We start from the raw sequence: 27,183 nt of genomic DNA on the forward strand, positions 1-27,183 counted from the left end.
TAAGGTTAAATAGTATAGTCTGATAGTATTGTATATGGAAAATCTTGTTTATTTTTCTATTTTCGTTAAATAGGCTCGCTATTTTGAATCGCAGAGTGAAGATTCATGTTTAACGAAACCGAGAAAAAGTATCTACTCATGTGGTAGGTATTTTTTTCTTAGTTTCGTTCACTGTAGAAAAATACACGTGATGTTTTCTTGATCTATCGTGATTTTTTCGCAATACGGCAATTGTGACGACGCCAAAGACGGCATTTGACGTCGATCGTTTATTGATGAAAATTACTGAAAAACATCCCACTTTTAGGTTGGCATTATTTATTCATAAAACTAAATTTTACCCCCGTGGCGTCAGTGGCACGACTGGCACGGCAAATGGAATGCACCATTTGGCTTTCAAAGATATTTCAAAGGTTAAACAGTTTTTGACAAGTTTTCACTATGACATTGATGCCTCTCTATCCAACGAATAAGCAAGAGTGATAGACAGGCAGAAACCAAACTTTCGATTGTCCTGTTTTACGGTAGGCCATGTGATTGGCCTAGTAACGCCCTCTACGCAAAGTGTTGCGTAATATTCCCTTTTTTCTCCAAGCCATTTTACGATTCCATTTATCTGTACTACATAGTGCTGCCACCTAGATATAGTGACCAAAACTTGTGCTAGTTAAATTTTATTCTTGAACGTGGCCTAATCAGGCCGCGTAGCCAAGATGCACATCGCTTACGCTCCGTAGCGATCGAAACGCAACTGTCACTGTCAGACTAATACGGAAGAGTGATAGAGAGACCTGGCCGCGTAGCCAAGATGCCGATCGCTTACGCTCCGTAGCGATCGAAACGCAACTGTCACTTTCGTACTAATGTGGAAGAGTGATAGAGAGACATAATGCTTTTCGTTGTCGAAGCGATAGCGATTGTAACCTTGGCTAGGCCGTGATGCTTTTCGTTGTCGAAGCGATAGCGATTGTAACCTCGGCTAGGCCGGCAGCTCTGTTTGTATCGTTTGGTGGCGATAGATGGCACAATGGGTGCCGTCTAGTTGTTAGCCAATGATAGACCCGCGGCCACTAGATGTCGCTTTAAACTAGAATTTGAGACTCCCGCGTGTAATGTTGTACTCACCCTCACCGTAAGGCACTGGTCCCACCGCGAGCTAGTAAGCTATGAGCTATCGGCTATAAACACGAACAAAAGATAAGCACTCCCTTGTAAATAAAAGAGACACGGCGATATTTATAGCTCACCGCTGGGCGAGTAACCTTTTAAATTAAATTTATTTGTCCAATGTCATCTCACTCTCTCATTAAGTCATTAAGCAAAACGGGAGACGCTAATACACATTGGAAAGTGGATGTTATTGTTACCATTATTATAAATACCTACTAATATTTATTATAAATGCGAAACTAACTCTTCTCTGTTTCTTTTTACGCTTTAACCTCTGACCCAAATTATTGATGAAATTATATTGGTATGGACTATGGAGATAGTTTACGTTCTAGGAAAGGAGTTAAATAGTTTTATCACGGGAAACACCATTGACCATTATAGAGGCCAGGCTGTGTGTGTTAGAGGGTCTGCCATCTTGTGGCCTGAATCGGAAACATTAACATGCACCTACCTACTTACATTGACACTTCACGTCAAAGCAAGTACGCTCTATGCAGTTCTCGTAGGTACGTTTTCTTATGCTTCTGCGATCGGGGAATACCTACCTACATCGGAGGCACAAACTTCACATTCAAATTTATGTCTCGCGCCAAAAATCCGACGACTCCAGTGCTGCCTCCTTCAGTTCATACACGCTCTACATAGGACATAGATGAAGTTGCGGGCAGAGGAAGGTTTATATTATAATTTGTTTAGTTTGGTTAATTAAGGAGGTATATATTATAATTTGGGTTTCCTTTATGAGACGAAGATTCAAGAAAACTTGTTTTAAAAGATATATTGAAACGAGAGTTTTCGAAATTTATTAATGTTTGAAAAGGTTATTTGGGATGTCAGATACTTTAGGCACGTTGTTTCAGCCTGAGCTTACCTCAGAGCGGGACAGGTACCTACCACATATTGGAAATAAAACTATATTATTTTGCTCTATTTTTATGTATTCATTCAGACAACGGTACACGGTGACAATAACGAACTTAAACATTTTACATCACTAAAAGTAATCGTTTGAGACAGTTAAGATAGGTACAGATTGAAATTTATGAATGATCTGATCACTAAAAGACTGAACGTTGTTACACGGCGAAATTGTGAACTACATCGATTTATATAAACTGTTAAACACCAATATTTATTAATAATTGTACTTGACACAGATACGGATAAAAATTTGGTTAAGATTGTGTCTGGCCGAAGGAACAAACCCAAATCGATACAATATATGAAAAATATTACTGAGAGTAATGAACAAAAAGCTTAGGATAGGTGCCTCTTCCATACACGATATAAAACTTAGCGCTCTCGTTACAATTGGTACCTACGGCTGTGGCACAAAACTGATTGTGAGTAAACAGACGGTCTAGCTAAAATGCCAATCGTTAGCACCGTAATGAACAAAACGTTAATGTCTCTCTATCGCACTTATTCGTATATGGACTTAAGAGTGATACGTTCACTACGGGGCAATCGATTGGCACCTTGGCTAGGCCCCCAGACATAAGTGTAACGAAGTAGAAGTTTATAACTGAGGTAATATTTTACAGAAAAAAAATGTAAAACGTCTATTCCGTTCGGTCAACACAACGCCGGTTAGCAACTGCAATACATTCTATACTCATCGATAGTAACTAAGCCGTTAATAAAGATATTTTGTAAAATAATAAACATAATAGAAAACTAATTAATAAGGAACACAGGTGTTGAAAATAAGAAAAATCTTAACAACTTTTAATTGAAACCGTAACATAATTTCTATAACGACGATAATTATAGCGACCTATATCATCTTCTATATTACAATAATAAATGAACAAAGACGTATTTGTTTCTTTTAAAGTGACGATACCATTTAAAACATCAGTGTCTCGGTGTGGATTCTCCTGTGACATGAGGTAGGGTAGGGACTATGAATACTAGTAATATTACACTGGGTGAACTGGCTGGGAACTAAACATGACGCGGCCTGAGCTCCATGGGCACGGTGAAGGGCGAAGGGCAGTCTATTTATGAAACTTGTACGGGGCAATATCGGCTACGACATTCCACCAAAGAAGAAACACTTTGCTCTATCACAGCTTTCACCAATGTTTATAAGAAAGTTTATATTAACATCACAGGAGAACCCAATATTTATTTGTAATGATATGCAATCTAAAATCTTTTGTTGCACTGAAAGCAATAATGGTAAGACTTATGTAGGTTTTGATACCTACCATCAACGTCACTACCTACTTAAACTAAGCAGATCATATTGATCGAGAAATAAGTAATATCTGATAATCAATCTTGTCACATTTTTGGTAAATTTCCGTGTTGGATTGTGTGCGTTTAGCAACATAGGTAGGTATCAATTTTAATGATAAAATAAGTATTTATTTTGAGCCCACAACGGTTTAAAAAATTATGTTATTTTAAACTAAATAAATAAATAATAAATTGTGATATACAGTTAAACTTAGCAATAGTGTCCTTTACAAAGGGAACATTTTGAGAAAGGATAATTGTTCTTTATATTATTAAAAATATTTTAGTTTTTATTATCACAAATCAGATAAGAAGGGATAATAATAGTATCATGTTGTCATGTAGCGCCAGCAGCGGAGCTTCGCTCGCTGGTGCTTTGCTAGTCATCGTATTCATCATGGATATTTAAAATTATAAATTAATGTCTAACATGTATACATTGTATATTCTAACCAAAACCGCCCTTCGTACAGGGAACGTAAATGTGCTCGAGAGAGTGACTAGCGCTCCGGCATGCAGGGCCCGTGGAGCCAGCGAGCCGGGCCGCGGAGTGACCTTTGCCAGCTGCAGGTTTGGGGGCTAATAATATCAAATGTAAATACTACACCAATCCTTTATCTTAACAAACCTTAAATGTTAGAATGAATACCCAACGAGAATGGGATCCATCTCTTACTCGCAGCTTATGTACAAGTTTAACAAGTGCACATATTAGGTACTATACTTATACATACAATAGACTGGAAATCTAGGTACTAAAGACTGGCTACGTCACGTTGGTTTTGCACTTTACGAATTTCTGCTAGACTATGTGATTGAAAAATAATATTTATTAAAGAGAGAGCTCAAGTATCAAAGAAACCGGTTCTGAATTCTGACAAATAGCACCAGGGAGGTACGTCGGTTACGTGAAACGCATGCGAGTAGGATCACAAAAGCGAGAAGCCCCGCCGAGGCTCGGCTCGGCGCCGGCGTCGCGTCCGCGGCATCTGCGCGCACATTTACGTTCACTGTTCGTCAACTGTGTACAATAATACTACATACCAGTAAATTTTACTTATCTATCACGAAAATAACATAGTTACTTATTTATGTAATCGAAATGTATATACTTTTACCAGTACAATAAATTAATTAAAGTTTAATTATAACTACAGAATCCACGTGATACGAAATGAACCTTTAAAGATTCAGTTCAAACGAATGGCACTTTGCTATGTCTGCATTGCTTTTCAATGGAATCAGGTGATTGTATACAAAGAATAATATAGAATTAATTTTGATGCCGAATATTCAGCTAACGCTTGCCTGTCAGGGTATAACCACATCGGCCAAATATATAATTTTATTTATATTTTTCTATAATAATAGTCATATGTATTTATTTTTTATATAATAATTTTGAATTTTTATTAGTCTAACGTTTTTATAGTTAAGCACGTGAGAGCGCGCGGCTCGCGGCGTGCGCGCACCGACGCGCAGCGTGCGCCGTGATCCGCGCGCCTCGTCCGATCTTCGCCGCACCCGTCCCGACACTTACTGTGGTCAAAAATTTGGAAGGCACTTTCTACTTTTTTTCAAAAATTTTAAATTACTTTTTGAACACATTAGCCTAGACTTAGACAATAGAAAATATGCGTAGTAACATTTACCAAAATTTACGCAATTCCTCCGAAACGTATAGGCCATTATATAACTTTCTTTTTTCCTATATTAAACGTTATTTCCAAAAGGATAGCCAAATAGTTTCAACACTAGATCTGAATCGCAAATGTACTTTTTAATAATTTGGTCTTTTTTATACACTAATTCCAAACTTGAACCGAATCGATAATCCAAATCCCAAATAATAGTGAAGTATCAAGGCCACTTGGAGACTTATTTTACATGCTTACACCGTCCGCGCCCGCGCCGGGGTCGAAGCCGCCCCGCCGAACGCCTCGAATGTCCGCCAACGAACGTTTCTAAATCATGGTATACCCTTGCGGCAAGAAGGTCCGTACTCTAACAATTTCCCACCAAAACTATGAACAAAGCAACTTTGCGTCCAGGAAGTTATCGATAAAAAAAAATTTGTACATATACACCTCAGAGCAGTCGAGTCGCTCCGGCGCAGCCGAAGGGCCGACTCCACTGGCGAATCAATTCAAGATCGTAAGTAGATTAAATATGTCGTCGCCGTTATTTAATTTATTCTGACTGATCGCTACTAATAGTCACATACATTAAATAGCTAATCTAAGAAAATTGAAATGTTTAATCTAGCTACACATAGGTAGGTCATCAGCAGACGCTCGAATTGTTTAACATCCAATGCTTGGCGATTGTGCTCTTACAACTAATCGGGCTCCTGCCTCCGCACGTTAACCAACGCAAATCAAGCTGAAATATAACGCGGAATGGACATTGCCCAATGTGAAAACGATAACGGTGAGTGAACAAGCGGCCCCGGAGGGGCGTTAATGTGAGGAGATGTACGGAGCCCTGCACGTCTAAGTTAGCCTAACATTTGGAACGTCACTACTTGCTAATCATACATCTATTTTACATTTGGCGATCACTAAGTCTACCGCGCCGCTCGCCCGCTCGGCCGGAGCGAGTAAGATGCCACCCGCCATACTTGTCTCCCATTGTAACAACTATTATAACTTTGTAGGATTATTCTACATACAGTATACATTATAAAATGAAATATGTAGGTTTCCACCGGTAGTCACTTCCTGGACTAGTATAACCTCTACACTCCTACTGACCAACAAGTATTACTTCGTTATGAGTCTATTCTACCATTTTGTTACTGACAACATGAATGAATAATGGTGTCTTGTTTAATGAAATGTGAGGAAGCCCGCTAAAGTCGACTGAAAAAAGGAATAAAACGCGCGCGTGTACACTCCCAGAAAACGTGTGTGCATGGTTCCGTTACACTTGTCACTGGGCAACAGAGTTTAGGACTTAGAGCCGGAATTCTTTTCTTAAAGACCGTTAGAGTTAGACCAAGAAAAGTCTGCAAAGATTTTGATAGCACGCGCAGTAAAAATGTTGTTTTGAACGTCTAACTTCTATGAAATTATGACGTATTAAATAAAGACTTTTCTTAGTAAAACTCTAATATATTCGTAATAATTATAAAAAATGCTATGTAGTACCTAATAATAGTTTCATCTTGCTTTAATGTGGAAATTACCTCTGTAATATTACCAGTTTTTTTGTTTTACCCCTTTTATTCAAAATCTTGTTGAAAACTCGTATTTTTTGGCGTTCCGCTCGGGATTCGAGCTATATAGGAAGTGAATAAAATAAAAATGTTTAACTAGAGCAAAGGAGATGGCATAACATAAGCTTTATGGGCAAGCCGAGCATGGGCAAGCTGAGCGGCGAGCGAGAGTGCGCGGGCGGCGGCGCCGGGCGCAGGCCCGGCCTCCGCCGCGGTGCCCGCTACCACTGCTAGTTGATAAATTGACATCGAACTGACGACGAAAGGATACATCTAGATTTCTTGTAACATTATCTCTAATACTATTTAATTTTTGTCTTACACATATTTTGATGAATAGGTATACCGAACAGTCTTTTTTGAATCGGGCCAAATATTTAAAATTTTGATTTCCCTACACTCATGATTGCGTCTAATTTGTATTGATAAATAGTAAATTTAAGCTTACACAGTACGTTTGACATTCTACTTATGAGTAGATAATAATAAAACAGTGAGGTGGAGCCGCGACCGAGACAGTTGTCCCTTCAACTGCACTTCCTGTTGCCTTCGATTACTGCGGCGTCTTCGGCCTGTGACCCACCTTTACAGATATTGACAAAACTTTATTTCAAAATATCACTGGAACACAACTATATAAACCACAAAGTAAACAAAATAAGTTTAAACTAAAATAATCTTAATAGAAAATTGAATAACTAAACAACAAGCATTATATTGCACAGCGAGTCCACTTGAAAATAAATATGAATCAACATAATTCCGTTACTCTCGATCGGTCGGATGGTCTCATGCCTCGAGACATGGAATGCGCAACCACATCTAGAATATCTAGAAGTATCCGACAGAGTTGCGGTTCGGAACGAAATACGGATAAGCGGGCAGCGGCGGCGGCACGCCGACCGGTGCGGTCGGCGGCGTCTGCGGGGCCGCGCCCGCCGCCTCGCTTCAGATATTCTCCGCTCGCGCCTCCGAGGGCGGTGGCTCCATCTTCACCGGCACCGGTGACGACAGCTCTTTGCCATTTTTCGCGATCGGGATGGGGGTCTTCGGAGGACCCATCTCTGTAATCTCTGCGACGTCGCGGTCGTAGCGACTATCAGGTCTCGGTGAAGCGAAGGGTCGGAATGGATCGGTCGGTTTTGGAGGTTCCAACGCGTGCCCAGGAGGGGGCGGGGAGCACAGCGGCGACTCGAGACCGGCCGACAGCGGTGACGGAAGCCGCGGCGATTGCAGGGGCAGCGGGGGCAGGCCCAGGTGCGGTGGGTGGTCTGGCGGCCGCTGCGCTGCCACCACCATGTTGCACATCTGCCGGCGTAGGCCGTGCGCCACGGCGGCCACGGCGGCGGCGGCGGCCGCGTTCGGGGACACGCCCCCCTCTCGCCCGTTACCGCACGCTACAGGGCCGTAAGCATTTGGCACCGTGATTCCATCCTGAAATGCACATACATCAACGCTGTAACATTTTGTCCATTTGAGTACTGTTCAAAGAAATCGCGACAAACGTTAGTGTACACAACTAGAGTCACACGCTAATCATTATAAAAGGTAATACACAGAATGCATTTGCGCAATGCCTAGCTTAAAACAACACAATACCGTCGCATAGCGGAATTAGTTTGATAAGATTAAGGCGCCGGGAGTCGCAATGATCGATACTGACCGTGATTGCGGGATAGACAGGCAATGTCTCCTCCTTGATGTGGTGCGTGGTGTGCGCGTGAGTGTCGCGGAAGACGACGGCGCGGATGACGCCGCGGATGTGCTCGTCGGGCCACACGCCCAGCAGGATGCGCTGCGGCCGCCCGCGCCCCTTTGGCCTCAAATCTGCAACGGCACCCAATAGTAAAAGGTGAACAGACCAAATATCATTACAACCCCCAATACCGGGACTCTGACCACGCGTATGTACTTAAAGAACTAGTTAGGCTAAGAGACTGTGCGATGTATATGGGCAATCTGTGTTCCTATCAGCTCCTCTACACGATGGGCCAACGCCGGCCACTCCAAGGGACGCAGCCATGCGGTAGAATGAGATAGCAATATCACTTGCTCCCTCTAACGCATAAACGCGTCCCTAGGATTGGCCGGCGTTGGCCCATCGTGCAGAGGAGCCATATCACTTGTTTTATTATATATAACTAACTAAATGTACAGTCACCACACGGGATTGTTATGCCATTTAGGGTTCTTGCTAAATTGGAAATTCTATAGCGTAAGTATTGAACAACTAATTTAGCTAATAGGACCCTAAATGGCGCACATATAGAACTCATGTTCTCCCGTTTGTGACTTCTCTAGTGCCCTAACCTGATAGGTTGATCTCTAAGAATCATTTGATCCGGAATAAAAATGGAATGGATTGACATCAGATAAAATAGTTTGTCAAAATTAACGATTTCGTCGCCAACTAATTTTTTCCAAAATCTATGAAAGTAAATATAAATGTGAATTGAAAAGTTAGGGTAGGTCTTCTAAGGCCATTATGGTGTAGCATTGAGGAATCTAATACCAGTGGTCTCTCTCCGTCCCATATTCTCTTAGCATCAAACTAATTCATCGCGCTCACACAAAATTTTAACAAAACGATTGATATTGGCTTGACATTGGCTTGGCGTTAGTTTCATTTTTTATTATAATTTTTCACCCTTCAGATTGATCAAGTATTCACCGTGTAAGTATGTATACCGGGTATTTCCTGTAACCCCTCCCCCTCTTCCCCTTAAACTGACCAACATTTGTCCAGCAACTTTTAAAAATAACTTAAGTTAGGATTTTTATTACTCTTTAAAAAGTTTATTCTAAGACGCAATGTATTGCAAATTTTGTCATGTTTAAAGCGTGACAAGCAACGTCAAACACACCGATGTCAGCGTACATTGAAGGCAATATTAATTTTGTATGAAAAGGAGGAAGTCTAAAGGATTCATAATTTTTAAAAGTTGCTGAACAAAACTTTTATAGTTTGAGAAGTATAATATATGATTTAATTATTTGCTCGTGTTACAGGTAACACCCGGTATAAATAGAAAACAAAAAAACCATCAAAGAAAATTCTAAAACTATTTGCGCACATTACGTTACCGATTAAGGTAAAAAAAAAATACTAGGTTTAAATACTTTTTGCCTCATGACTATTAGCTATTTTTGAACAAAATTCAAGAATCTAGAGGAGGATCTTAAAGAAGTTTATGTTTTTCTGTGATTAATGCTATCGTTTGTTCAAAATCAAACCAAAGACCAATATTACTAACTTTAGAAATGAGAATTCAAAAGTTTTCAAAACTTTCTTTCCTTTACCTAAAAAAAAGGAAACATTACAAAAGAAAGTTTAACCTCCGATCCCTGGCTGACGACTGGTACTCATTTCTTTAGCCTACTTATACCTACCTATATCTAAACCAATGTTTAGAAAATTATGAAAAAACAACAGTTCGATCAAGTACAGCCACGTGAATCAGCGGACAGATTTAAGGACTTGAAAGATGCTGTAACAATCAATTAAAAGGTTAGCAGTCGCTTGATTAATATGTTTTAAATAATTGGTGTAAGTATTCCCATTTGTCCTCGCTTCACGTGACCGCCACCATACATGGGGTGGGGACAAATGGGAATGACTTGTATGAAAACACCTATTGCTGTCTGTGCTTGGTGGGACAAAAGGGAAACAAAAGGGAATACACCAATTATTTAAAACATATTAAACAAGCGACTGCTTGCAAAATTTTACAAGTATAATAAGGACGATTAAGAATTTAAAGCCTGGGCTATTAAGGGAAGGCTTTAATTTTTTTTTAAAGTCAGATGAGGTACGAGTTTCGGGGCAAGAGGAACACTGAATGGAATCTTCAGACCGTTCCTCTCGCCCGGGAAAAATAAACAGAAGGTTCCTCTTACCTTACCTGACTTTAAACACTGTCTTATCGCCTTTAATACACAATGTTATAATAAAAAAACTTAATTTAACCTTAACCGATTCGCATAGCACGCTAGTTCGCTAGGCTTAGATTAATTAATATTATAATGAATGAAATAGTTCATTGAAATTCGCACTTAGCTCATTGTAAATACAATACCACCAATAAATTATCATTCTGAACAACAGGCAAATAGTAGTGCAAACACGATTTTAATAATAGCCGATATAACCAGTCAAAGCGTCTCAGTTTCTTTTCGGTAGGCAGGAATATTTATTACTTATACTGATTATAAACAGAGTCAATTCGACAAAAGTTTCGAGATATTCGAAATTGATTAATAGGTATCTATTTCATAATGCAGACTTAGCCTACCAGGGCTATAGTTCGTTTTTTTTAGCATTAGAAAGAACTCCACAGAAGTAAGCGTACACTTTTTATCAGGCTCTTTTATTGTTAATAATTATTGAATTATCTGATGTAGCACGGTCAATACATATATGTAATTTACTTCAAATTATTACCGCTAAAAGTGCCGGATTTGGAACCACAAGCTTACTTCTGCGAAGTTCTTTCTAATGCTAAAAAAAACGAACTATAGGCGTTGCCTTCAAAGACATGAGACGTTTGATAGCTTAATTCCTTCTTAAATCCCAAACACGAATAATAAACTCTAATTCTATATCTGAGGTACGAAAATTGCGTTTCGTCAAATTTACTAATATAATTCTATTAAAAAGCCGGTAAAGGAATTACATCCCAATTATAACTAAAGTTCAAAGGCACGTCGTAGCCTACAACAACACTATTACCTACAGAAATGTGTTGTCTAAAACACGAAATGCCATTTTAGTATCTGGGATATATAAATAGAGTTTAATTACTATTCATGTTTTACTAACAGTCGATTTTTATGTGAGTATGCCTATCTGTCGTATTTACCCCAAAAAAAAAGAATAACACGATAATGGATGCCCATCGGCTACGCAAGTTGACCGCTCAATTTAATTTACTATACTTATTTTTCATTTATATTACAGTTTTAATTATATTTTGGCTGATAGTTTGTTTAATTAAATAATTGAATAAAATTAATAATTGTACTCAGAATTACGAGCTCTTTGTTTATAGGACAGAAAGTTTATAAATGTTTCTCCTATTATGTTAAGTACATTTTCCCATAATTATACTAACTACATTATTTTACAGTATAGGTACCTAATGTGTGTACCATGATTTTAACGAAAAGCAGGTTTGAATATGCAAGTTATGGAAAAATTGTCTTTTTCTCGTATTCTTATTTAAGCTGTGATTTTGATTAGATTTAATAGAAAAATGCAGAAAACACACTATATAAAATGAGCAGTATTTATAACGGATCCTACATGTGACAAAATAATTTTTGTTACTTTTATGCTATCCGAAAAAAATTACATGTGACAAAATTATTTTTGTTACTTTAATGCTATCCGAAAAAAATGCAAACATGAACGGAATAGTTTGCGTAGCCGATGGTGCAGTGGGGCAGAGGAGGCGGACTGACCTGCGCCGCCGTCGGCACTGGGCCCCAGCATGTTGTGCACTCTGTTGGCGTACAGCACGAAGGTCGGGTAGGGGATGTCGTACTTCCGCGCCGCCTGCGACAGCGACAGGCCCTCCTTCAGCACGGAGAAGATGGCCTCGGCCATGGTTTCTGGCCGCCAGGACTTGAGGGGCCCGCGCTCGCGGAACCGCAGGTTGTGCACCAGGCTCTGGTTCGTGTTCCAACACTTCTGCCACATCGACTGAAGTTGGTACTGGTAGCTGTCTGCTGGAAAAACAAACGGACGATATAAGGATTTGGATTATGAGCATACGTCGGACTCCAGCGGGCATTTTCGTGGCATGTCAGAATGATAGGTAAGGTTCGCAAATCAATCAATTCACTTTCGAGTATTTGTACTTAGTATTTGGTACCTAGTATTTATAATGTGAAATTCCAAATATCATAGCAACTAACTGCGTAATTTTTATAAACGTACTTGGATTACTTGTTTTTTAAGTGGCCACTTCAGTGGGCTATCAGTCATCACTTCAAAGAGTATTTACACATTAAAGATGAATAAATGATAACGGGTAACTAATTTAATTAACTTTGTTACAAATACTAGGTACATTATAATACTCGTAAGTTAAGATTTTTTTGTAAACCTTACCTTGCCCTCAAACGGCCCCCTATAGTCCGACGTTTGATTATGAGGTTGCTAGCACTTGCGGGCTTGCCTAGCACAAAGATTTTATTGACTAGTTAATATGTATTAACTATCATAACGAAAACAGAAGAAATCTGGAGAGAATTAAGGGCCAGTTGCACAAACCACATTTGTCCGACTCATCAATGTCACTCAACATGAAATGTGAAAAATGTCCCATACAATATAATTTTGCGAATGTTTTAATCGTGTAGCTGCCCCCTAAGTAAATAAAGGTAAGACGAGATTATTTAAACGAGTAGATGGATAAGAACAACAGTCAGTGTAGGTATAAAATGTATACCTTGGTATACATTTTATAATGTATAAATATTTAGTGGAATGCGTGTGTACCTACACGCATTCCACAAAGTGAAAAGTATTAACTAAATACAAACTATAAGCAATATATTTATTTCATGCCCTAAGGAATTCAAGCTGTATTTAATTGAGAAACATTATTATGGCACAAAATCAAAAACTCTGTAACAAATCGTTACCACTTTTACTTTAGTTCTCGCAGTTCCGTTTATAATTTAGTTTAACTTTAATATTATGTAACAAATAAAAATATTATGACTTTTATTAGTAGTTAATTATCCGTTCCAAAGCCTTCACTTAAAATAAGTTATTAACTAAAAAGAAACACCATGAAGCATACATTTCTATACATACTGACCTTTCGGAGAAACCTGTGAAAAAAAGAGAAGCTCATTTGTTAGCATAGGTCAAAATAAATAAAACTCCTGGTTCCATGCCATTTATTGTCTTTTATCAGTTTTATCACAATTTATATGAAATACAATGCATGTATTAAAAGACTAGGACAATAATTTAAAGCAAAAAGGGGCTTAAATTGTATACCCTAGCCCTTTGGACGGTAAATATGTAGGTATGTTCTTTTTCATCAAAACCCTATTGTAATGCACACAGGTTTTGCAAATGTAGGTACGAGCCCCGATGCAAATTATTGCGTCTAGTTCCACGCAACAATTTTGTTTATTTTAATAAATTTTACACATGAACATAAAATGACCCAGTAATGGGAACCATAATAGCAATGTTTAATGTAGTTTATTTTGATCGTATAATAAAATTGCATGAGACTTTTATTGCTGAAAAAAAGTACTTATCACAAACGTTGTCCAAATCATATTGTCCTCTCCTACAGCACTGCTGCATGCATGGGCTCGAAACAAAATTGTCAGTACATTGGCAGAGCCCTATAGCTTTCCCTAGTAATAGCCCTTTTCACATATGTTGTAATCCTACCCGTCAATAAAAAAATAAAAAATCATTATTTTTTTCTTTCAGTGCAAATGGTATTTCTTGTATTTGGATTTAGTTATTGCAGAGTATTACCATATAATATTAAATTACATTAGTATAAGCATTAAATATTAGTAATTTTTAAACAAAAACATTATTTCTGAACAAACGCGAGAACCTCAAAAAATGGTCTCACTAGACGAAAACATGTGCATCGGGGCTCGTACTACATATACGTTCCTTCGGTTAAGTTAACCCTATTGCAATGCACGCGGGTTTTGCAAATGTAGGTACTATATGTTCCTTCGGTTAAGTTAACCACATGATATTAAGAGTGGTTCAGTTAGCCACAATTTTATTATAACTTCTCTGACAGTGATTGGAAATCATAAATTCCTAAAAAAGTAAGTTTAACAGTTCAATTCACATACAATTAATATACAGGGTGAACCGTAAGTCAAATTTAATATTTAATGTGCTATTTTGAATAACAAACTATATACACATGATAAAAACGTTTATTTGTAATTAATGTAGACAAAATAGGATTTTATTTTTCTATATTAATATATAACACTTTAAATTCTCGGGTTTCTACACATATTTAATTGCACAAACGGGTCTACAGTTTTCCGTAACCACAGCTGGTGCAACAGCTGCAACGTCAGAATTTAAGGTAAAACAATGAAAGTAAATCGCGGTAGACCTGTTTGTGTAATTAAATAACAGCAATATTATTTAAAATGTAACCCTTTATATTCCTGGCCCTCTTGCAACCTGAATATTGGAAATGAAAATTTTAATGACTACCTAATCAGCATTATGGGATATTTCTTGCAGTTCTTCCCACTTTTTTATTTTTACTTTCTCGACGGAGCTTATATAATATATATGACTGACAAACATACAGGTAGCGGTCGATTCAAATATTAATTTATACCTATATGATCCATTCTGGTGGTAAAAGTGAACAATCTTATTTATGAAATACCTAATACAGTACTCTTATCCTAAAATAAGCATGCAAACTTTTACTGGCTGACCACAGACTGACTGACATTAGCATCAACCCTGTCATGTAAATAACTACCCAGTAAGGGCTTGTGCACAAATCACGCGAGGTTCGATGGGGGGAGAGGGGTCACGAAAAAATCACGATAGATCACGTTGGAGGGGGGGGGGGGGATATAGGAAACCTCACGTGTATTTTTCTACAGTGAACGAAACTAAGAAAAAAAATCTACCACATGAGTAGTATTGAGTAGATATTGTTTTTCGGTTTCGTTAATCATAAATCTTCACTCTGCACTTCAAAATAGCCAGTTTATTTAACGAAAATAGAAAAATAAACAATATTTTCTATATACAATACTATTTATCTTAAAATTAGGTCGACTAAAAAATTTCAAAAAAATACACCTGAGGTTGTGTGGGGGGAGGGGGTAGCCAAAAATCTCACCAAATATCACCAAGAGGGAGGGGGGGGGTCAAAAAGTAACCGAAAACACCTCGCGTGATTTGTGCACAACCCCTAACTAGTGTAACAACTGCAGTAATATCTATAAGCAAAGGCAAGTAACAGAATTTGCTTAAGGTGCAAAGAGACAATTTCGACTGCGGGGTAATTTCGACTAATCGAAATATCTTCCATGTTTTACATTATTAACGAAGATATACACACAACACACACACAGCACATCTTTTTCGCTAGGACGTATATGGCACTCTAGTAAATTATGTAAAACATGGAAGATATTTCGATTACTTATTTGAAATAATCCCGCAGTGAAATTGCCCCGCTGCACCTTATATAAAATGCAAATAACACATAATTCAGTCTCTTTCTTATAAATAAATAGTATATCATTATTTCGATAACGATAAAATTGATGTTTAGGGCGTTTTCGGAAAAAAATATTTGGGTAAAATATCACTGTCCCACGACTTTGGTATACTTTTTTACCGTCAAATACTGTTTTAAAGTGTACTACATGTATACAAAAATTGTAAAGTGATTTATTATCTGAGTATTTATGGTAAAAAAACTGATTAAATGGTACTTTAAAGTAAAGAAAATGTACAAAAACTGAAGAAAAGGAGATGATTATTGAGTGTCCCATGCACACTTTGCATACTTTGGATCCAAATATTATATATCTGCCTCCTTCTAGGCCCGAACCTGGTTGTTGTGTGATAAGATCGTACAAGCCAAAATCTATTTAAAACCTTATTTTTTAGCACCTAAAGTAAAAATATGCATTAAAGTTTAATTTATTGTTGTCCTTCAATATCGACGTAGTGGAAATTTCCACCAACGTCACGGAGTTTTTACCAACTTAGTAGCAAAAATCTACTAATATCATACGCATTTTTACATGATCGTAACATTATGATCATATAATTACCCGGTGTTTAGGTTTTACAAGGCAATTGGGCTCGAAAAAAGCTAGTGTAGGTTGTGCGTCACGCTGTGCAGAAATTTGTTTTCCACAACGAACTGAATTAAACTGAAGATAAGGAGCCAATTATTGACTAAATATTTATGAATTATGTTAGATTAGTATGTGTTGTATGATATCAAATAATTATAATTAAGAAAATTCAAACGATTAGACCGCTATTTCGCTTTATTAACCAACCGGCATGCCTACGTCACATCCAAAACGTTACGTGATGTATTAGTGGAACAAAAAAACGTGACGTATGGAATGAAAATGCACGGTTTACATGCCGTCATTTTAAGTTGCCAAAATATAGTAGGTAGAGTGATATTAAAAAGACACAAATTATTTTATTCTAGCTATATTCTTCTAACTACTCGACCTACTAAGTAGTGGCGTAGCACCACTAGCACCAGTGGCGGCTCGACCTAAGAAACGCTGGCAGGCGCAGGTTATGCTTTCGACTGCAGCAGTATTGCAGTACGACAATACTGCTGACTGTAAATGTCAAAAAACTGGGAAGCAACATCTATTTTGATTTTGTAGCAGTAATGCAGTCGCCAGTATAGTCGTGCTGCAGTCGAAAGCATAATTACTGCATGAAATTTCAAAATCTGTTAAGTTAAACTATAATAATAGGTATTAATTACTAAATTATTTAATTCAGTACAACATTAAGTAGGTACTAAATTAAGTAACTATTTTCCGCACATGTAAACCCTTCATGTAGTTCCTAAACGCGATATTATGGTCCATAACGTCACTTTGTCCTACTGTGGCTGTGATTGATTTTATTAGAATTTATATTATTTATTACGATAATTGATACTGATTTCGATCTCATTTGCAAGAATAATATATGATAATTATTAAAAACAACTTTTTATAATACCTTTACCTTACGTTTTTTATAACAAAATGATTGCAAAGCAACAATTAAAACGAAAAATGTGACGTATTGGAAATACTTCTTTAAATAACTTTATTGTAATACTTAGTATTGCAGTTGTTATTCGTTTTTAGAAAATTAATATTGTTTTGTATTTCAATAAATAAAAACTGGTTCACTTAAAACACTCCGATCTTCACTTAAAACCTGCCTAAAACTTGTAACGTAATGGATCGTCACATTGGCTGTCATTCAGTTTAAAGTGATTTATTAAGAATATAAATAATGTATATATAGAAAGAAAGTAACATTTTCATAAAATATATAAATAGTAGATTTAATTCAACCCATTTTTAGTAAAAAAAAATTTCTTTTTGGGGTGTGGAATTCCATTACGTGACGGACTCTAATTCTAAAAACGCCCGTTAATAGTACCTCCTGTGCATTTTTATTATTTTTAACCGACGTCCAAAAAGGAGCATGTTATTAATTCGACCGTATTTTTTTAATTATAACTAGGTATATTAAGTAGATGGATCGAATTTCTTCAAATAATCGATTAATTGACCATTCAATAGTAAAATAGAACACACAAGTTGGTCATGGCTACAAGGTCAGGGAGGTAAGCAAGTAATTACAATGAAAATTGACAATCATAAATCATAATACTAATAAGCGTAGGCTGCAAATGCAAATATTTACAAAACTATGTTCATATAATATCGTCGGCCAAATCATTACATTTTCAGGCATATCAGATATCTAAGGTTTGTTCTGACATATCAACGATGTGCATTATAATTAATACGGCAGATATACCTATGAGAGCACTGTATTTGTTGATATTCCTAGTTATAAATATTTATCGTAAAATACATAGTTGCATGATATTAGCCGTGTTTTCTGGATGAAAAACGCTAGGATCCAAAAAAAGAACTTGTACGCAAAATAATTAATAAATAACTTCGTTAAAAATGAAATTTTAAAGAAAAGTGTAATTCTACTAAGTTACGCTTGACAATTTTATTGTAAGGTAATTTATGAGGTTCGCTCTACCAAAAAGAATTTATTTTTTCATTATCTAAGTACCTACATATTAAATATTTTACTTCATTTTACAATTGTTTTTATTCGCTAAAATCTTGGAGATCCTATTTGAGATATGCCTAAACGTCGCTACGCAAATCGTCAAACGAAGAGGTTTGAGCGATAAGGAGGGCACATAAAATGGCGACGGTGAATGACATGTGTAGGAATTTCATGATCGGCGGACTTTACGATCGGCCGACGACATGTACAACTCTCCTAAGACTCATCATCGGTACCATGATGGGATTTAAATTTGACTACCTTTGTTGAATTCGATCCATCGTAGTAAAGAGACACTATTGAATGCTTTTTGCAGAACGCCCACCACCATCTAAAGCCTGTAAGGCCGACAAATGCAAAACCGGGTTCTCTACTTCTTCGCAACTTTTCTACAAAGGCTAATATGTCTGCTAATGATTTCTTAGTTCTTCTATTGTAGGGAGAGACACTGGTTTCGCAACAGTAATCTAGAACGGCTCTCTCCTCGCTGGCCCACAGGCCGGCTTCGTCAAGGACGGCCATTCGTTTTGATTTTCCTAAAATATTGTCATAAAGAGTCCCTTTCGGTATTCCATAGTGCGTGGCGGCTTGGGTGAAGCGCATCTTCTGGGTGACGACTGCTTGAATGGCTTCTTGGAGCTGAGCTTGAGACCACGTCGGCGCCTTCAACTTGACTGTATGACCGTGGAATTCTAGTCGACAGATAAAGCAACAACGCTAACATAAAATCCCCATCCTACAACCCATACCGATTCAATTATAATACAATTTGCGGGCTTCATTCTATATCAATATTATAATTTGCATAGTTGCACAAATACTATTGTGAATTCCATTGTATATTGTTACTTATGCTACATTATTATGTTAAAGTATAAACTATCTGTTCATATATCTTAACAACATGTCAGTGTTTTCAAAGAAATTCATTTGAGTTTCCCTCTGCGTGAGGAATTTTTCCCACGCCGTTACGACAATACAATCACAACAACTAAGTACTACACTTATCGTGTTTGAATACGAAGTGTGCAATGTATGCCATCGTTCTCGGTACGGATTATAGATATAGGGAAAGCGAGCAAATTATTCACACAAAAAAGCTACTTATAAAGAAACTAAATGTGTACATAACGGTCATTATTCGATCATTTTCGGCCATTGATTCCACTTGTTTGCATATTTATAAGAAAACACTTTGCGATATTGATAAAAACCGTAACAATCCTTTGGAGATTTTATACGAAATGTCCAAACAATGGTTGCCATGAGGGCAGAATAAGGAGGTGGATGAAACTCTCGTAAAATGACCGTTTGGTGATTTTTTGTGATTGGAATTGGCGTAAATATTTGAGTAATTAATGATGGATATATCGTTGACGGATCTAAATATAAAAAAATAGCGAATCTCACACACTCCAGCGCAAAATCTCAAGTGACAAATAGGTAATATTTGCATGCTAGGAGTAGGTACTACAGCCATAGAGTTACAAAGGATATTAACTGACCTGCGATGGATGACGTGGAGGCCCCGAGCCATGCGTGCGAACTCTCCAGTAACTTAGCCTGCGGACAAAAAAATAACATTAACCACTACTTATACATATATTGCCATGGCGATGAAATCATAGTGCTTTCACATAATACATATAAATTTAACAACATAAATAGAAATGAATGTCACAAATGCCATAATAACGAGGAGTCAGGATTATTGTAAACCACGCCATTAGGTACATACCATTTTAACTTAAGTAACATAATAATTATGTAATAAAATCAAACGTATCGATGTTTGATCAATCTAAGGAATGCCTTGTCCCATATTGTATTACACAATTTGGACTGCAATTTACAGTTTCGAGGTTATTCATTCAGTAGCAAATATTTAAGAAAATCATTAGGTTTAAGTGAGACTTAGTTTAGTATATTTAGTATATACTACTGCGATGCGATAGTGCTAGCTACTAGCAGCTACCGCAGAACGAACAGTTTTTCTCGAACACGCACTTACTCATATAAGGTGCAGGGGGCCAGTTTAGACTGCGGGGTAATTCAAACTAATCGAAATATCTTCCATGTTTTACATTATTCATTAGTCACACAACACATCTATTTCGCTATCTGGTCATATATTATGGATGGAAGATATTTCGATTAGTTTAAATTACCCCGCAGTCTATCCCTAATCCTACACCTTATTAAAATTTAGATTATTATTGATTTTAGGTCGTATTTATTTGTCCGCACTCGCTACGGTCTCTGTTTTTATCGACTCGCAGGCACTATTTTTTCGCCTTTGTACCTTATACCAAATACCCAATCTTAAAGCATAAATTTCCCAAATAGCATTCATTCAATGTCATGTCTAATAATGTCACTGTTATTCGAGGCTAGTTGGATTTGAAATACAGAAATCCAATGCAGACAAAAACCGCAGGCATTTTTAAATATGTCCGTTTGTCATTTTGGCGCGGGCACAACAAAAAATTCCGTTTCAACGACATCTGGCGGCGCCCGGCGATGTCACTGTGGTCATATTTTCGATAATTCCATTTGTTTGACGCGTGACAGGTTGTTGTGTAAATTGTAAATATTTTAATATTTTTAACGTGTATCAGTATTGGTTAACGACCGGTTTCGTGCGTAACGCAAATGACGCAGCAACATTGTAGTGTAGAAGTTGTGGAGGTGGAACTTGGTATAAAGTTTTTTAACGGTTAGTTTCAGGTTTGGCGATAAATTTTTCGTGTGTGTTGAGTATCGTGATAAATGTATCGTGTATGCATAATATTTACTTCATAGGTAACAATGAGAGCTTAAGTATAATGCATAATAATTAATATATTTTTTAATGGGAAATACTATTTAAACCGCTCATTGATTACGTATGTATACCGGTCAGATGAAAAAGAACAATTGGATAGTTAATTTACATCTCCTCGTCGTATAGAGGAAGTTTACGATTGCGTATTTTATCGATAGCTACTGTATTCCCGCCGAATGCTGCGCGCGCGTTTATTTACCTTTGCTCGCAGTAATTGTTAGAGCAAAGAGCGGCATTTCTTTGTGCTCCGCGTTACAACTAAACTTTATCGAAGTTTTAATTGTGAACGCAGACAAAGGACGGTAGTAAAATAGCTGTTATAATACAGTACGAACTGAAGATAAAATGTTTTATTAAGTTGGGCGGGCGACGCCGGGCGCGTCATTAGTCTCTCGTGTTTACGAAACGCGCACGTGCACTGAGTACCGGTCGGAGCGCTGCGATGAATTGTTTGTTTACCCGAATAAAACACTAAAATCCAATTCAATAACAAAGAATTAAAGATCCCGAAATAAAATTTATTGTTCGAGTACGATAAAATAGATTTATTACGCACGGCGCGAGCTCGCGACCGCCTTGCCGATAATATTAGGTACACTCGCCTGCGTCAATATAAACTGAAACAATACGCCGCTGCTCATTACACGAGGGTGTGTAAAATTAATTGTTTCCAAACACCACCGCGACGGGTTACTGAACTATCGACTTAAGATATCTTCGTACGGTGCCTGTACTTCATACAATTAAGGATCAGTCTACATCCCAATTCTTAATCATAATCATAATATTGTTTATTGCACCATGGTAAGAAATTGTTACAAAAAATACAAAGTATATAAGTATCACATGGACCCCAGAAGGTTGTTGCTAACATTTTCTTCAGGTGGTAATCATCATGGTTAACCAAAATGCCCGAAACATACACCTAAGTATTAGTAAGTAAGTAGGTAGTAGGTACCTCAGCTTTCCGTGAACTATTCCAAATATATACCTACCCTGTAACTCCCTGTAAGTATATGGTGATTGTTAGTAGAATATTGTTTCTGAACTAGCATACGCGCATTGAATAAATTGCGACCTAATAAACAACGTATTATGGCATCAGCATCAGGAATATAAATAAAAATATCAGTAGTTTTAGTTCGGGTCAAGTCGGAAGTCCTGCACGGCTCAGCCGAGCGTCGTGTCAAAGGTCACTCGAGTCACTTTTCCATTATATTAAAAGCGTGGAAGCGTTCGTGTCAAAGAATGCACTCCTGTTTAGCAGCAGTTCGTAACTCTGGATAACTTTGAATTGATTTTTCATTAAAGCTACGTTTGATTTACGTAATGCAGAATTAAATAGATTTATTACCTATATTAATAGTAGTTTATGTGACTGCTACATAATGAAAGGCATTAAAATAAGAGTGTGGGCTTAAGAAACGAACAAAGTCAGTTTCTTGAAATGAGCACACGAGTGTTTTAATGCCTAATTATGTATGCTACTCGTATTTTATCTACGCACATATATTATTTAAAATCATTTATTTGTACAAACAAGATATATACAGTGTTATTATTGAAAGAAATTTAACTAACACAAATAATAAATTCTCTATGATATTTTATATTCACTAACCGCATGTTACAACCGGCATTGGGGTATCTTTGATCTCTGGCGGAGCTCGCGGATATATGAGGTGGCGACTCCAAAATATTTTTACAGCTCATTTCACACGAAGTAGTTTTGCTACAGTTTAAAAACAAATAAAAGATAATTTTATACTTACAAACTAATTAAAAGATCTAGACACGCGGCAGCGTGTCAAGCCAAGTTCAAGCAAAGGAACTGGCTAGCCAGCGCCAAGTGTAATATTTATTAAACGAACCACTTGGTGCCACTTTTGACCCTTCTATAACTCAAAACATCTTTAACGTAAACACATAAAACTACGTGTGTTTAATTATATCCATAAGGACATCTAGAAGCCCAAATTTCATGAAGCTAGCTCAAACGGTTATAAAGATATGAAGGTCAAAAAGTCGTAAATTTTAAGACTGACTGACAGACTTATAGTACCTAAACCTAACCTACTTCCAGATGACCTAGAAGGATGAAATTTGGAATCCAGCTCAGTTATTGTGTGAAAGCGTAGGAAAAAATCTAAAAATAAAAAAAAGTTATAAAATAGGGGGGGTCCCCATACAAAAAAACCATTTTTTATTGTGACTGACATATAAGTACCTAAACCTAACCTACTTCCAGATGACCTAGAAGGATGAAATTTGGAATCCAGCTCAGTTATTGTGTGAAAGCGTAGGAAAAAGTCTAAAAATAAAAAAAAGTTATAAAATAGGGGGGGTCCCCATACAAAAAAACCATTTTTGATTGTGACTGACATATAAGTACCTAAACCTACCCTACTTCCAGATGACCTAGAAGGATGAAATTTGGAATCCAGCTCGGTAATTGTGTGTAAGCGTAGGAAAAAATCTAAAAATAAAAAAAGTTAAAAAATAGGGGGGGGGGGTCCCCATACAAAAAACCTGTAATACGCGCTAAACAACCGGCCAACGGTGTGTCGTTGGCGGCGCGCGGCACCACATAATTAATACAAAGAACAGAAGTAAAAAACATGCAGCGGAAACACAAGAAAAAACATTAAATCTCAATACCTGCCTAGTTTTCTTTACAAAAAGTATTGATATCCCATCAAAAACATTTTGATGGGATTAACTATACTAGCGGAAGCAGTTATAAAGTTGACCCAAAAAATTTTTATTAAGCTATGAGCTTCATCACATATGTTCCTTGAGTAATTCTAAGCATTTCAAGCCTGGGAGCCAATAAGAAATGTGTGTCTACTCGGATTTGTAATGGATTCAAACTTTCAACCCCTTTTTAACCCTGTTAGGGGATGAATTTTACAAAACGCTGAAATTACTTTTCCTGTCTTTTAATAATATCCCCAAATACAAAGATTCAAGTCCCGCGTTCGAAAATTTTTTTGATATCCATACAAACTTTCAACTCCTTTTTCACCACCTTAGGGGATGAATTTTCAAAAACGCTGAAATTAGTTTTCTTGTATTTTAATAATATATCGTTTTACGAAGTTTCAAATTCCTAGCTTAAAATAAAACTTGAACCCCATACAAACTTTCATCCCCTTTTTAACCCCCTTAGGGGTTGAATTTCTCAAAATCGCTTCTTATCTCTTGTACACTTTATAAATGTAATCTAGTGTGCAAATTTCAACTTTCTATCTTTTGTAGTTTCGGCTCCGCGTAGCAAAAAACTCCAACCAAATTTTTCACCTTTTTACGTTTTTCTTGTAAAATTACTATGAAATTGAAAAAACAAATATCAGCAATGAATTCTACGTCTTTGGTTTATACGAAAATGATACCAAACTTGCCCTAGTACCCACCAGGATCAGAGTAGATTTTTTTTAAAGATGACGGATGGCGGCCGTCTTTGTACCCCACCCTCCCCCCCACTTCAGGCTAGAAATGCTTAGAATTACTCAAATATCAGATGTGATGAAGCTCATAGCTTAATAAAAATTTTTTGGGTCATGTATGGCAGCGTTACATAACTGACTCCAGTATACGTCAAATGGCAGTTTATGAAATCTTTTTTCAAGCATGTCACGCATCCGTCTATGATATGCGCAGATTAAAACTTATATAAGAAGCACTGAGCCATGTCGCTATTAAGTGAAACGAAACAAATTCAGTATAGTTTAAAAGCACCAATTTACAATTCCCCGTGCCGTTACCGCTCCGTTTCGTGTGGATATTAGTACGCGGGGCAGGGTATCAGTTAGTAGGCGCTTAGGATATTAATAAAGGGGAGGCTAGGGGAGTCGGCTGGCGCCGGCCTTATGCAAACTAAATAAAAAAATCATATTCGTAAATAACTATTCTATCACCGCAGTGAAGACTGGCCGGCAATTATCATTTCTTTAATGGGTTCAACAATCTCATCTTCCAAAATACGGCACTTCGCCCGGCGTCATTTAAAGTTGAGCATTGTTTGCGTGTACTTGCAGGCGTACTCTACCGACGGCAGGTAAACCAATTAACTACAGGATTTTTAGAATGTCTGTGCAAAATTGAAGGTTAATTTCAGTCCTTTCGCCTTTTCAGTTTGGGAACAGTCACAAACAGAAGAGCGGTTGGAAAACAACATGACCGTTGATTGCGAATCAACGGTTAAGTACGTACATGTACTCTCTTTATGGAGGAGAAGGTGCGGGGCTCGGTAATGCGGCCGGAGTCCACCTGTGGCGGCATTACGCGGAATGCAGAGGCAAGTGTTAAAGTGCACGGCGGGTAACTTCCTCGTGGTAAATGAGTGCAATCCGCGGCCATTCGGTCATTATTTATCTTATTCCGCGCCGCGGCCTCTAATCGAAACTATGCTGCGCATGAAGCGCAATAAACTTCCGCATCGGACCGCAATTACGCGGATATGTGCGCAATAACTTCAACTTAATGATGCCCGCCCTACACTCTAATTATTTTATTTAATCATTTTAATTTATGGGAAAATAAGAAATTTATACATAAAATAATAATTATGTAGTTACTTAATTGTTTTACAAAGTTGTTGTATAACCTCTTGTGCTAATATTTATACCCGATACCCGATCAAACGATAAGCGCCAAAATTGAACCGCGACAGTAGCTAGTAGTTTGTGGAATATATATATTTAAAAAAAAACGAGGCTGCGGATCATTTCAAGTGGATCAAATCTTTGTGGTAAGAAAGACAACATACCTAATATTTGCAAAAGAGTTTAAATAGAAAAACTTGCAAAAGTTAAATGATTTATTATAATAGTTGCGCGATTTATTTGTGCTGCGAGAGGCGAAGACTGCGCCGGCGGGCCGGGGCGCGGCGCTAAGGGGTGAAAGATAAAACTAATCACACATCCTCTCCGCCCGCAGGTCCGTCGCATGGTGCGAGCGTGCGCGGCGAACCAACGCCAAACAGGCCTCTTAGACAACATGTCAATCGCTAACGCTCCGTAGCGAACGAAACACAACGGTCACTATCACACTAATATGGAAGAGTGCTAGAAAGGTTTCGTCAAAGCGTTTCGTTGTCGAAGCCATAGCGATTGTAACCTTGGCTAGGCCGCCAGAAGGCCTATTGAAACATACAAAATTATGTATTTTTGTTATCCTTCGCCTGTGCGTCTCGCTCGTGCCAATACAGGGGGGTATCTACCGATCATTTGCATATCATTTTGACCTCAAAATGTAAGCTCGAATTGGCCTCCTATAAAATTTTTATTTAAGAGTCATAAGATCATTAATCCAAGTTACGCTCTCATTTTAAAACGACTTCCGTTTTATCGCCTAAATAGTGTTTACATAGTTTTAAGTTTATAAAATACATAATAATAATGTTTGTAAGTCTGTAAGGTATTTGTAATATGGGCCTTGTTGCCTGAATTAAATTTCAAAATAAATAAATAATAACTCACATTGTATCTATTTTAGATACTATCAAGTGTCAAGTCACCTGTGAATAATATCAAATGACAAAAGTAGCTATGTGGCTGCCAGGTCACGCTGCTGCTATTTTATTTTACCTAATAACCGAATTCGAATACAGCTTAAGGAGACTATTTTTAGGTTTAAGCACTGACGGTTACAGTTGACGGTTAGATATGTGGTAGAGTAAGTCGTTTAATAGAAAAAAAATTGGAAATTCAGACACATAATTAAATTGTCACACACAAACCTTATTGAGCTTACTATGGGACTAGATCGATCTGTGTAAAATTGTCCTATAATATTTATTTATTTATTTAATTGTACAAACAAAAACAAAACAGTAAATACTTTGTTTTACTTATTTATACCTAATAAATAAGTCAATCACTATAAATA

General features: G+C 37.3%; 1 protein-coding gene across 2 annotated transcripts in view; it reads right to left on the reverse strand.

The window, feature by feature from the left end:
• Positions 1-2,090: 2,090 nt before the first annotated feature.
• Positions 2,091-27,183, reverse strand: part of LOC134679054 (protein bric-a-brac 1-like) — a 209,003-nt gene continuing 183,910 nt past the window's right edge. Inside the window, exons 2-5 of one of the 2 annotated variants that reach the window (XM_063537883.1) lie at positions 19,976-20,033; positions 12,095-12,358; positions 8,298-8,461; positions 2,091-8,068 (exon numbers count right to left, since the gene is read on the reverse strand). In XM_063537883.1, the coding sequence (XP_063393953.1) occupies positions 7,583-8,068; positions 8,298-8,461; positions 12,095-12,358; positions 19,976-20,033 (972 nt within the window). In that variant the 3' untranslated portion in view covers positions 2,091-7,582. Of the gene's footprint in view, positions 8,069-8,297; positions 8,462-12,094; positions 12,362-19,975; positions 20,034-27,183 lie in introns of both variants that reach the window. The other variant, XM_063537882.1, reaches the window with a different exon arrangement.

Source organism: Cydia fagiglandana, chromosome Z (genome assembly GCF_963556715.1).
Source record: "Cydia fagiglandana chromosome Z, ilCydFagi1.1, whole genome shotgun sequence".
NCBI classification, from domain to species: domain Eukaryota; kingdom Metazoa; phylum Arthropoda; class Insecta; order Lepidoptera; family Tortricidae; genus Cydia; species Cydia fagiglandana.